Below are 11,582 nucleotides of genomic sequence, written 5' to 3'. Positions count from 1 at the left end.
ACATGTCATAAAACGTTGTAGAGCATTTAAGTTCTCTTGGGAATCTCCGCCTCCTGAAAGACTTTCTCTTGGTCTCGCCATCACAGGCATATTTAATAACAACAATAGTAGTAGTTTGTTATTTCTTTCCCACTTTTCCTCTAGGCTCAAGGTAGGGTTATAGCATGTTGAAATATAAAACTCAATTAAAAGCACATAAATCCACATTTAAGGATAGGTGTGAGGACCTTCTTAGTGGTTGCTCCCAGGCTGCGCAACTCCTTCTCATAGGAGACTTGGTTGGTCCCATCTCTGTTGGCAGGCAAAGACCTTTTTATTTTAACCACTAACTAGCTTCTGCAGAAAGGTCTTTGAATGATGTTTTTTGGTACTATTTTTGTATCATCATTGCTGTGTTTTAACCTTTACACGTTAATGGTGCCTTTAGTAGGATAGCTTACTAAATTATTACAATTTTTTTGCTATTATGATTGGTTTTGAGATCCATTTTGTTTTTAAACTGTATTGTAAGCCACCCTGGGCTTACAGTATTGAGGGGAAGTCAGAATGTAAGAAATCAGGAGTGATATGACAGAAGTCTGTGAAATACTGAGCACTGGAAAAAGGGTGAACATAGGCACATTTTATCTATATCTCATTGGCCTGTTACAGACTGCCAAAATAAATCTGCTTCGGGTCTCTTTGGAGGTATGCTATTTAAATGACGCATGGGTCCTAAGAGTCCGGAGGTCGCGCCAAAGCCACTCTCCATTCCTAAGCACCGGAGTGCAGCTTTGGTGCAGTTTCCGGATTCTTGGGATGCATGCATCATTTAAACAGCATACCTCCAAAGAGACTCGAAGCAACTTTATTTTGGCAGTCTGGAACAGGCCATTGTAATAAAACTGAGATGCCTTTCTCTGGTCTTCGGTTGAAACCTGTGTTTGTTGTAATATGATAATTTGAGCTTTTAAGTGTGGGACTTTCTCTTCCTTCTCCAGTTGTTGCGCATCCCCAGAAGTGGAGCTGACATTGCTGGCATTCTCTTTGGCCAGAGGGAGCATCACAAAAGTGCTGAATTCCCTTTGCACCATTGCTGGACACCTGGAAACTCCTTATAAAGCTGCTTCTTTGATTGCTTCCATGGCCACAGTCAGGCAGAACCTGCTCTACAAATATGGTAAGTATTGCTGGAGTCTGTTTGAGCGGTACTGAATCAAAGAATCCTAGAGTTGGAAGAGACCCCAAGGGCCATCCAGTCCAACTTCATTCTGCCATGCAGGAACTCTCACAGTCAAAGCAACCCCATTGACAGATGGCCATCCAGCCGCTGCTTAAAGACCTCCAAAGAAGGAGACTCCATTGCTCTCCAAGGGAGCGTCTTCCACTGTTGAACAGCCCTTACTGTCAGGACGTTCCTCTTAATGTTTAGGTGTAATCCCTTTACCTATAGCTTGCACCCATTGTTCCATGTCGGTCTCTGGAGTATCAGAAAACAAGTTTGCTCCCTCCTCAATATGACATCCCTTCAAATACTTAAACAGGGCTATCATATCACCTCTTAATCTTCTCTTCTCCAGGCTACACATCCCCAGCTCCCTAAGCCTTTCAACGGTGTATCCTGGAGCTATGCATTTTATGGGGTTTTTATTTATTTATTTGTTTGTTTGTTTATTTATTTATTTTCTGGGGGTCTTACATGTGTGCTTGCAATTTTCTTCGCACCAGATTTTGTCAGATGTCAGAAGTTGTTGGATCAGGGATCTAGTCATTCTTAAAAAACTAGAACCACAAGGCTAGATGTAAAAAAAAAAGTTGCATGGGTGTGTATATGTTAACAAGACCAGGAACAAAATCCAACTGTAGTTTCCTCGCAAGCTTTCTTCATCCCAGTAATGTATTTTTGGAGTGTGTGTATGTGAAGAGAGAACAGGTAGAGCTGGAAATCATTCGACACTTGGCAGTGGATATCTTTGAAGTACTGAGACGGGGAATCCTTGTTTAAAACTAGTTTACTACTAGTAGATTTCCATTTACTTTCTGCCTACCCTGCTCAGCACAGCTTCTAAAATGGTCGCCGCAGTTCTTTCATGGTGTGCTGAGCTATGTTGCTTGGTGAATATGACTTTTGATTCTTAAAGGAACTGTGACTTCCCCACCGGACTCTCAGCTGAAGAGCATATAGGGTGCCATTGGTTGGGAGCCTATATTTGTTGTTATAAAAACTGTCTTGTGTTCTTCTCCAGGAGCACCCTTGCGGCTGACCCTACAAGCATGCGATGTTAAAGGAAAAGAGGACAAATCTGGACCTGAAAATCTCCTTGTGGAACCCTGGACAGGGGATGGTAAGGGCTTGGTTTGATTTAATATAAGTCGAGGGCATGTTTTGGGGCCAAAGTTATGGATTTTGCTATGACCCATGGATAAAACTTAGGGGCATACAGCAAAGGATCTAAAGCAGTGGTCCTCAAATGCTTGTCTTGATTCAACCAGATTCAAGCTGGTATCTTGTTGTTGTTGCAGTTTTTTTGAACATTCTTGATGAATTAATGAGTTTTGTGTTTTTTACCCCCGAAAGGCTTTCTTACAGAAACAGGGAAGAGACGAGCCAGTGTCATTCTCTCCAGTGGAACTGACATGGCTTTGCAGGTCACCCAAATCAGAATAAAGGTGGGAATGACCCTATTAAACCTTCTTGAAATGGTGAATTGCTTTGTGTAGGTGGTTTGCATTTCGAGAGAGAAATAACTGTGTATTTATTTGATTTGGGTGGGAACGTTGGCTATCTAACCTGGCCCTTGTGGACTCCAAGGACCAGCCCCACATTAAAAATGAGACATACTGCTTACTTGTATAACTCACCTTCAGTTTTGTTCAAATGGTGAAACTGCATTTTAGGAGGGTGGAATCAGATACAGGTTTAGTCTAAGTTGGGATTGACACTTTAGATAGGTCTTGGGGTCAGTCCCCCCATTGTCCAAAACATGGTTAAGCACACAGGGTCTTCAAGCTTTTGAAAGCCTACCTTGACTTTAAAAGATCTTGCTCTTTCACAAGCAAGTTTTGTGAGAAGTGCCGTTCCCGGAGAGGTGCAAGAGTATGAGCCTTCTTTCAACCAAGCAGAGATGCAGCACTTTTATGCTGAAATTGGTACAGGCTCTAGGGCAGCGATTCTCAACCTGTGGGTCATAACCCCTTTGGGGGTCGAATGACCCTTTCACAGGCTTGCCTAAGACCATCGGAAAACACATATTTTCAATGGTCTTAGGAACCAAGACACCACAATGTTATGGTTGGGGGTCACCACAACATGAGGAGCTGTATTAAAGAGTTGCGGCATTAGGAAGGTTGAGAACCACTGCTCTAGGGGCTATAAAAATGGGCAGAGGACCACATGTGACCAATGGCCTACCTGTTATCCTTCTCTGTTCCAAACGTTTGCATCCTGGAAGAAGTGAATGGAACATTGCAGGGATCTAGCAATCTGTATAATAGGTTAATATTCACTCCCAAAGGGTTCTAGGAGTGGCAGTTCACACGTTTTTGGATAGACAGTGGGATATTGTCTTGAGTTCAATCCCAGCCAGGGGCTCAAGGTTGACTCAACCTGGCATCCTTCCGCGGTTGCTAAAATGAGTACCCAACTTGTTGGGGGCAATTGGCTTACACATTTTAAACCGCTTAGGGAATGCTTAAGAGCACTTATAAGCAGCATAGAAATGTACTTGCTATAGCTGTTGCTATGTTCAGAGTGTCTGAAGAGGTTGGTGGATGCAGAAACAGCCTGGAGGATCACAAGTGGCGCTTGGTCCAGCGTTTGCCCATCACCTCTTTCCAGACCCTGGATTCACTTTGTTTTCCTCCTCCTAGTTTGTGGCTGGTTACTAGCCGCCCCGATTGTCTTTTGACAGAGAGGCGGGGTAAAAATAAAGCATATTACTATCATTGTCATTATTGTTATTATTATTACGGCTCCATTCTTCTCCTAGGTACGGAGAGGAGCCATAGGGGCCCGGTGTGGTTTGGTATTTGCTTACAACTGTTCTTCGGAGAAGTTTCACGCGGAGGAGCATTTCAAAAGATTTGAGAGTTATGACAAATGGAAGCTAGAGGATTTCCGGCAGTTTGTGAAAACAAGGTAAATGGGAGCGGGGATTGGGGGAGTACCTTGTCCATACACCGAACATAGCTTCGGCCTCGGCTCTTCCATCCATGTGAACTGATTTCAAGTTTATCCTCGAGCATCTTGCTAAGTTGACCCTTTCCAGAGCTTGAGCATCCATTTGCCTGTCCCCTTTCATATTGTGAAAACGTAGTCTGCTTATTCAGGAACCCCTCCTTTGGTTCTTTTAAACCTTCCTTTACAAAGAGGCATTTGGATAAACTTGTCCTATAATGAGAAAGCCCTTGTCATGTTCAAATTCATATAAATGGAGTCCAGTTATTGCATGACGTGTTATGCTGTCAAAATGAGCAAGGTCTCGACAGGCTTTAGGGTTGTTTCACTTCAGGTGGCAAGCGCAAGCCTTGTGGATCCCTTCTTTTTTGGGTTACATTTTCAGGAGTGGCACTTCACACGATGAGCTGGGAGAGGAAGATCCAGTTGGCTGGTTTGAAATGGAGGAGGAGTGGGACGAAGTGGAAGTGAAAATGCAGCAGTGCAGAATTGCCAAGGTACAATTTCAACCCTATTTACACAGATTTGTGTGAGTAAAGTCATTTTTAAAATGGTTTGAAATGAATCAGACAGATCATTCGGCCAAACTCTGCAGCCGTTGTTATATGCACAGTCTTGTTTCCAATCTCAGTGAGACGCTGTGTCACTGCCAGGCTTTGCCCTTTATTTTAAGGATCTTAATTTGGGTGCGCGATGTCCGTTTGCTTCCCTCTAGTACTTGATGGTGAAGTTCTTGTGCACAAGGCAAGACAAGGCTGAGAGGCTCGGGGTGCAAGGCTTGGCCATTTTCGGGTACCTTCGTCCCGCGTCGTCCGAACCCAATAGGAGCAAGAGCTGCATGGAGTGTGACAAGGCGGACGGCGACACTGTTTGTGGGATGACTCTTCTCCTGAAGACCCTGTCCTTCATCCAGCAGCTGGCACAAGATATGGTGAGGTTGACTCTCCGCTCTGCAGCCTTTTCTGTTTAAACTCTAGATTTTTTTTTGGTTAGCTGTTCCTCATTCTTTGACTGGGATTGTTTTGCAACGTTTCCCCCCCATCTCTAGGTTCAGAAGAAAGAAAGTGGTCTACGATACAGATCATACCTGGACTTTTCAGGCCTGGATTTAAAGCTGTTTTGGAATTTCTATAGTAAACTTCATGAAAAGTAAGTTCCCTTCGGTTATGTTAAACCTCTAGGATCAGCCAGTATATTGATTTAGCATATATTAATAGAAATCCAGTACAGTGGACCCTTGTTTTATGCGAGGGATCCGTTCCAGACACACACATCCGTGCAAAACGAATTCCGCGCATGCTCAAGCTCCATTTAAATGAATGGGCTGTGCTCCTGTGCATAGTGTGTCAGCCGCTTTGATTGCTATTATAGTAGAAAAGCGGGATACAAATGAAAGTTTTATTTTTATGTATTCATTAGAAGTCTTCCATGCTTGCCAGGTGTAGGGATGATAGGTTGCAGTGTGTGGGGAAAGAGAGACTTCTGCCTCTGATATGGTTCTTTAAACTAAAAAGATTTCCTTTGCGGTAAGAATTAATGTACAGACCTGCAACTTCAACCTGATAAGAGAAGGAAACCTTACTAGTCACTGATGAAGAAAGTCTGTCCCAAAGTGCCTTCCTCTGTAAGAATTTCTGCACCTGTACTTTTAGAACAAGCACATCTTTCTGCAGGGATTCACCTAAAGCAGTGATGGCGAACCTATGGCACGCGTGCCAGAGGTGGCACTCAGAGCCCTCTCTGTGGGCACATGTGCCATTGTCCCAGCTCAGAGTTTGTTACTAGAAAGCCCAAGGGGCATGGCACCTTGCAATAACTAAGTGGGGTCTGGGTTGCAGTTTGGGCACTCGGTCTGTAAAAGGTTCACCATCACTGACCTAAAGCCATTGTATTCATAATGTTTGTATGTCTCTCCACTGTGGGTTCACTTGCTCTGCTTTGTGTTGATTTATGGTCTATTTATTATTATTAAAATTTATTTATAGAGCGCTGTAGGATTTGCATATTGATTAATAATATTTAGTCATTGCTGATAAACGCACAACACGTACTGTTCCTATTTAGTTTTCTTTCTTTGGTCTTTTGGTGGTCACTTAGCAGCAATGTCCAAACGGCAAAGTGATCGAGAGGGCAGTGGCCGTCCAACTGAGCAGTTGTGGAGGGAAGTGTATCTGGACCCATGTCAAACCGGCTTCAGGGTGGGATATGGAGTTGAGACGCCTGGTCACCTTAGGTCATGATCGCGTCGGGTATCGTCAGGGGAGGTGCGACCCTGTTAGTGCTCTTGGACAGTCTCAGCGGGCTTTCATACAAGACGGATGATGGTATCCTTCTGGACGCTGAGGGGAGTGGGAGTGGGGGCACTGGCTCCAGTGGTTTGTCACCGCTGGTCGGCTAGTTCCGGGCAGGATCGAGGTGGTGCTGGGGGGGACAGATGCTCTGTAAAAGGGTGACATCTGGCATCCGCCAGGGCGGCCATCTGTCCCCCATGCGTTTAACATTTACATGAAGCGTTGGGGTGAGGGCTTCGGGAGACTGGGGCAGGGTTATCGGGTACATGGGACCCCAAAGCGATTGCACTACTGCTGCAGTGACTAGGATGGCATCTCTCTCTGGATGCCTGTCTGGGGTCAGTAATGGGTGGATGGAGGGGGGGGAAACAAATCAAGCTGAATCTAGAGAACGGAGGTATTGTGGACAGGTACTCCAAGTCGGGGAAGAAGATTTGTCTACCAGTCCTGGGACAGGGTACACTTCCCTAAAGGGATGAGTTTGCGTTTGGGGAGTACTCCTGGATTCGTCTCTCGACTTATCATCTCAGTGGGAAGGCAATGGGGCCGGAGTGTTTTGGTGCCACTTCGGTTGATACGGCCAACTGCGCGCTACTGGACGCAAAGGGACTTTGAAGCAGGTGGGCATGCTCTGGTAATCGCTCTTTGATTTGTAAGCGCTCCATGGGGATCCCTTGACCAAGTTCGGAAGGCGTCAAATGGTTCAAAATGCGGCAGCCAGATTGGTGGCCGGTTCTCCAGCTTGGGAGCCACCATAACACCTGTTTTAAATCTCTCAGTGGCTGCCAATTAGTTTGGGGCAGAAAAAATGGTGTTGGTCCTTACTTTAAGCCGCTACATGGGTTTGGTCCGAGTTACTTTGGGAACGTCTTTCCCGACATAATCTGCCCGCACTCTCAGACCTGGGAAGAATCTATAGGGAACCAACTACTAGTTGCATGACTTCCCAAGAGCTTTACTGCGGTGGGCTGCTCCAAAATTGGGGATAGTTCTCCCGGGAGAGGATCCGTTTATGCCTCCTTGGGAAGCCTCGAAGAGGGCATTAAGACGGATCTATTCAGGAGCTGACCCCGCTGACTGTGTAGAAAGACTGGTTCCACGTTCTGACCACGGTATTGTGGTTGTGGTGTTATAGGACGATGAGCTAGTTTTAATGTAATATTTTATTGTATTTTTATTGATGGTGTGTCTTGTATGTATTTTATGGGTTGTAACCCGCCTCGATCCATTGTGAGGAGGGCATTAGCAGTTGAATTTGTCCCTCCATCGCTCCAACGAGGTGCTCCCCAAGCACCATTTTCCCAGGGAACCTGTTCTTGCCAGCCATCCAGCAGTTGGCCTGGACTTACCATAGACGCTGTCGTGGTACTAGTTGCTCGTCGCGATGGCAAGAAGGAGCGCGGTAGCTGTGATCAACAAAGAAGGAAAGGTCACTTGGCGCCCAACCCATATCCAGGGGAAGGAAGACGTCTGCCGCAGGACAGGGGGGGGCGGGAGCAACGATCGGGACAGCAGGGAAGGCAAAGGAACAGGGCGGCATCATTAAAACAAGAGGAGGTAAAAGGGCTACGGGTGGCTCAAGTGACAAGGGAAGGGGACAAGAGTCTGAGGTTTCACATACTTTAATTACAATTGTTACGGGTAACTTTGTTAAAAACTGTGAGTCGAAGGCTTTCACGGCCGCATCCAGGTTTTTTGCGGCTATGTGGGCATGTTCTAGAAGGGGGTTTATTCATGACGTTTCGCCGGCATCTGTGGCTGGCATCTTCAGAGATGCTGGCATGAGAGAGTGGGTAGCATTCTATGAGATGCCAGCCACGGATGCTGGCGAAACGTCAGGAATAAACGCTTTTAGACAGGACACTGCCAAAAAACCCACGAAAACCTATTTTTAAATTGGTTAAGATTTTAACAGGAGTTACGGATTGGAAAAAGGCGAGTCTTGTTTAACGGGGGGTAAACGGAAGGGTGTCGATGTGGTCCCGAGGGTGTGCAGAAGGATGTAGGTTTGCTAGGCTTGTAAGAGAAGATTTGTCAATACCCAAGTGAGTAGTTTCTGTATTCTAACTTGAGGGCAGGACCATACGACCCAAACTTAGATGTATTTCTCTCTCTATTCCATATTGGTTGCCAAGGAAAACAGCCTTTGGCCGGAGACTGCCTTCTTTCTTCCTAAAGTTTTCCATAGGGGTTTACATTGAAATGAGCACGGATCATAGTAACTGGGGGATATGTACCCAGGCTGCTACAAAACAGACTGGACTTGAGTCTTCAGGGAAAACACAGTTCAGAGCTCACTGAAAGGAACAAGGTATGCAACAAAGGAGTTACAAATCTTCTTTTTACTGCTAAAGGGGAAACTAATGTGGGTGGGGAAGGAGTGAAGAAAGACAAACAGTATCTTGGCTGCGTTGTAAGTAAGGAAGGGCCCGTACGTCTTAAGGCTGTGAAATCCTTCGAGCGTTGACCAAGAGAGAAGCGCTGGTAGTAAGGATTCTCGTTTCTCGTGCGCTCAGCTCACAGCCTCCAGATGTGGGCAAATAGCTAGAAAAAGACGACAAGTGTTGAGTACACATAAAAGCCACTGCGGGGTAATATCCTACTACAAGGCCTGCTCCCACCTCTAACACATTTTAAAACTCGTGGGGTTTGGGAAGTCCCTCTCTGAAACCTTGGGAGAGCCACTTGTGGTCAGGTAAAAACAATCTGATGATGGTGATGTGATGGACTATAGTCCTAAGGCCCGATCTCCCCCGCTATCATATACTCAGCAGCATAGTGTTGCCAGGGGTGGGAGTGGGACTGTGGCCCAAGCTCACAACCCCGCCAAATTTCATCCTAGCGCCAACAGGCTTAAGGAATGTGGGTAGTTTACTCCCCTAACTCCAGAAGTCTCTTCACTTGGCAAAAATCCCCAAAAGGAAAAAAATTGGTCCGGGATGTCTCCACAAGTGATGCTGTGATCACTTGAGGATGTGGCCAAAATGACCAGGCGGCAAAGGGGGGGGAATAAGATCCTGTCCTCGGTTATCGCTGGACAGTCATTCAGTCGGAAAGGGATTGTGCTAGGAGGACCTGGGTTCAACTCATTAAACCACAGAAAACACTGGTGACCTGGGGCAAGTCGGGGACTCTGCAGCTAAGAGGAGGCAATGGCAAAACCACCTCTGGAATAAAGGGTCAAGAAACCCTAGAACGGAGTGCCATACGTTGGATGGCTCGGGAAGGCAAGTAACAACAACGCCTTTCTGAAAACAACAGGGGAAAGGGCATACAGACTATTATAACAAGGAGGGGATGGAAACCACGCGTCCTACCTGGGGACTGAAACGACACCTTGAAGTGGTGTACATGCTCTGGGTAAGCTTCGTCTTGATTTGCCGTAATGCGGTTAATGGGGGGCTACCCTTGTACCAAGTTCAGGAAGCATCGTGAGTAAAATATGGCAGCCAGGGTTGGTCACCTGCTCCTCAACGTTGGACCACACACAATTTTAAAAAGATCTTCACTGGCTGCCGATTCGGCTTTCCGGCGGCATACAAGATGTTGGTTATACCTTTCAGGCCCTACGATGGTGGAGCCGAGTTACTTGCGGGCAACGCGTCTCCCTACATACGCCTGCACTCTCAGGAACTCGGGGAGAATTTGCTGGAACTAAAACAACTGACAGGCCTCAGCTTCGCAAGGGAGCTTGTTCTAGAGGCACCCAAAGATTGTGGAATGGTCCCCAGAAGAGAGCGTCTGACTACCTCCTTGTAGACCTTTAAGAGGGCGTTAAGACGGATCTCTTCGGTGAGCAACCACCCGATCTGTAAGACACGACAGATCCCCGGCCTTGATGGGTGGTAGTCTTCATCCCACTGTCACTTGATGATAATGATAATGATGATGGTTAGAGGCAGAGACCGATCTGTGCGAGTCAGCTTTTTTCATCAACGCAACAAGAGGAAGTGAGCAATGGCAGGCATAGAATAGTGATGTCGTGGATGCTTACGTGGTGAGTCTTCTGGCAGCTAGGAAGCTCCAGCAGGAAAATGATGCAGGGGGGACAAAACAGTGCGGTTGGCCAAGGGGACTCTAGGCACTGGGGATATCTTCAGGGGACTTCCAGGATGTTTTTGGCTTGGCTTTTCTCAAAGCAAGTACTTGAGCACACTAGGTTAGAAACAAAACCCAATGTGAGGGAGGACAGAGCAGCAGCTATCTTTGTGTTTCATTCCCTTGTAATCTACCGTTTAGGACCAAGATTGATGTCGTTAAAATGAATCAAGCAGGGAACAAATTCTAATTCGGCCCGCGTTCGTGGAGGAGGGGACTGGTCTTGATGGAGTCGAGGACATGTGTGAGGATGGGATATTTCCCTTAATGCTGGGTGCGGGTTTGTTGGGCCTCCATGGAGCGGAAAGGGAGGAGCGGAGCCTCCACGGGTGAAGGGGGGCTTGCGGGTGGGAGTAGAGGGGAGGGGATAAGGGCATCCTCTTGCTCTGGCGGAGTACCGTCAAGGGGCTTACTATGAGACGCAGATGGATGCAGTTCTGTCTGTGGCGACTCTGGCGCTTGCTTTGTTTTGATTCGGGTCTCTGCCGGGCCTGCGGCCACCGGAAAAACAAAGCTGGTGCCCAAAGGGAGGCGTGAATCGGCGCTTGAAGCGGCTTCTACTATAGGCTCGTCTCGCCGTTTTTGTGTGGGCTCGCCTGGGAGTCTCCGTTCTCCGAAGCGAGGCCCTTTCTTGGGGTCCGCGCGGCAAAAAGTCAGCAACAAAAGGGACTCTTCGTGGATGCACTGTGGGCGACAAGGGAAAGGGGACAAAACACGTCCTGAGAACGAAGCCAAGGCAGCCTGTGCATCGCCATGCGCGGGACACATGCACTTGGTCCAGAAGAGCACAAAAACAAACTAGAAAAAAGGAGTGGGGAGAGAGGAAGGAAATCAAGGCGCAAGGGGCTTGCAACAAATACTCCAATTCCACCAGGGCCATGTCCTCTTCTGTGGCAATAGATATCAATATATGATATGGAAGGGGGGGGATCGCGACATATCGCCATTGGATTTAGGGCAACGTTCGTGCTCATACTTTCGTTCGCCCCCTTATAAAACGTTGTCGTTTCAGGGAAAGGCACCAAGGGGAGCAGAGA

General features: G+C 46.9%; 2 protein-coding genes across 3 annotated transcripts in view; one reads left to right on the top strand and one right to left on the bottom strand.

Moving 5' to 3' along the window:
- UBE2G1 (ubiquitin conjugating enzyme E2 G1) overlaps positions 1-11,582 on the bottom strand; it is a 554,317-nt gene that overhangs the window by 321,139 nt on the left and 221,596 nt on the right. The window lies entirely within an intron of this gene.
- On the top strand, positions 980-5,311 carry LOC121917153 (zinc finger ZZ-type and EF-hand domain-containing protein 1-like). The gene is made up of 7 exons (XM_042442885.1): positions 980-1,159; positions 2,226-2,324; positions 2,558-2,649; positions 3,969-4,117; positions 4,542-4,653; positions 4,872-5,087; positions 5,205-5,311. Exons 1-7 carry the CDS (start codon positions 1,123-1,125, stop codon positions 5,307-5,309), a joined length of 810 nt encoding a protein of 269 aa, XP_042298819.1. The 5' UTR covers positions 980-1,122; the 3' UTR covers positions 5,310-5,311.

This window comes from Sceloporus undulatus, chromosome 11 (assembly GCF_019175285.1).
Source record: "Sceloporus undulatus isolate JIND9_A2432 ecotype Alabama chromosome 11, SceUnd_v1.1, whole genome shotgun sequence".
Classification (NCBI taxonomy): domain Eukaryota; kingdom Metazoa; phylum Chordata; class Lepidosauria; order Squamata; family Phrynosomatidae; genus Sceloporus; species Sceloporus undulatus.
The sequence above is the reverse complement of the archived record's forward strand: the minus strand, read 5'-3'. Positions and strand labels throughout refer to the sequence as shown.

Coding starts and splice junctions, on each gene's coding strand:
- LOC121917153 (XM_042442885.1), top strand. CDS start 1,123: ATGGCCACAGTCAGGCAGAACCTGCTCTACAAATATG. Junction 2,325..2,557: donor GGAACCCTGGACAGGGGATG/GTAAGGGCTTGG, acceptor TACCCCCGAAAG/GCTTTCTTACAGAAACAGGG. Junction 4,654..4,871: donor AGCAGTGCAGAATTGCCAAG/GTACAATTTCAA, acceptor GCTTCCCTCTAG/TACTTGATGGTGAAGTTCTT.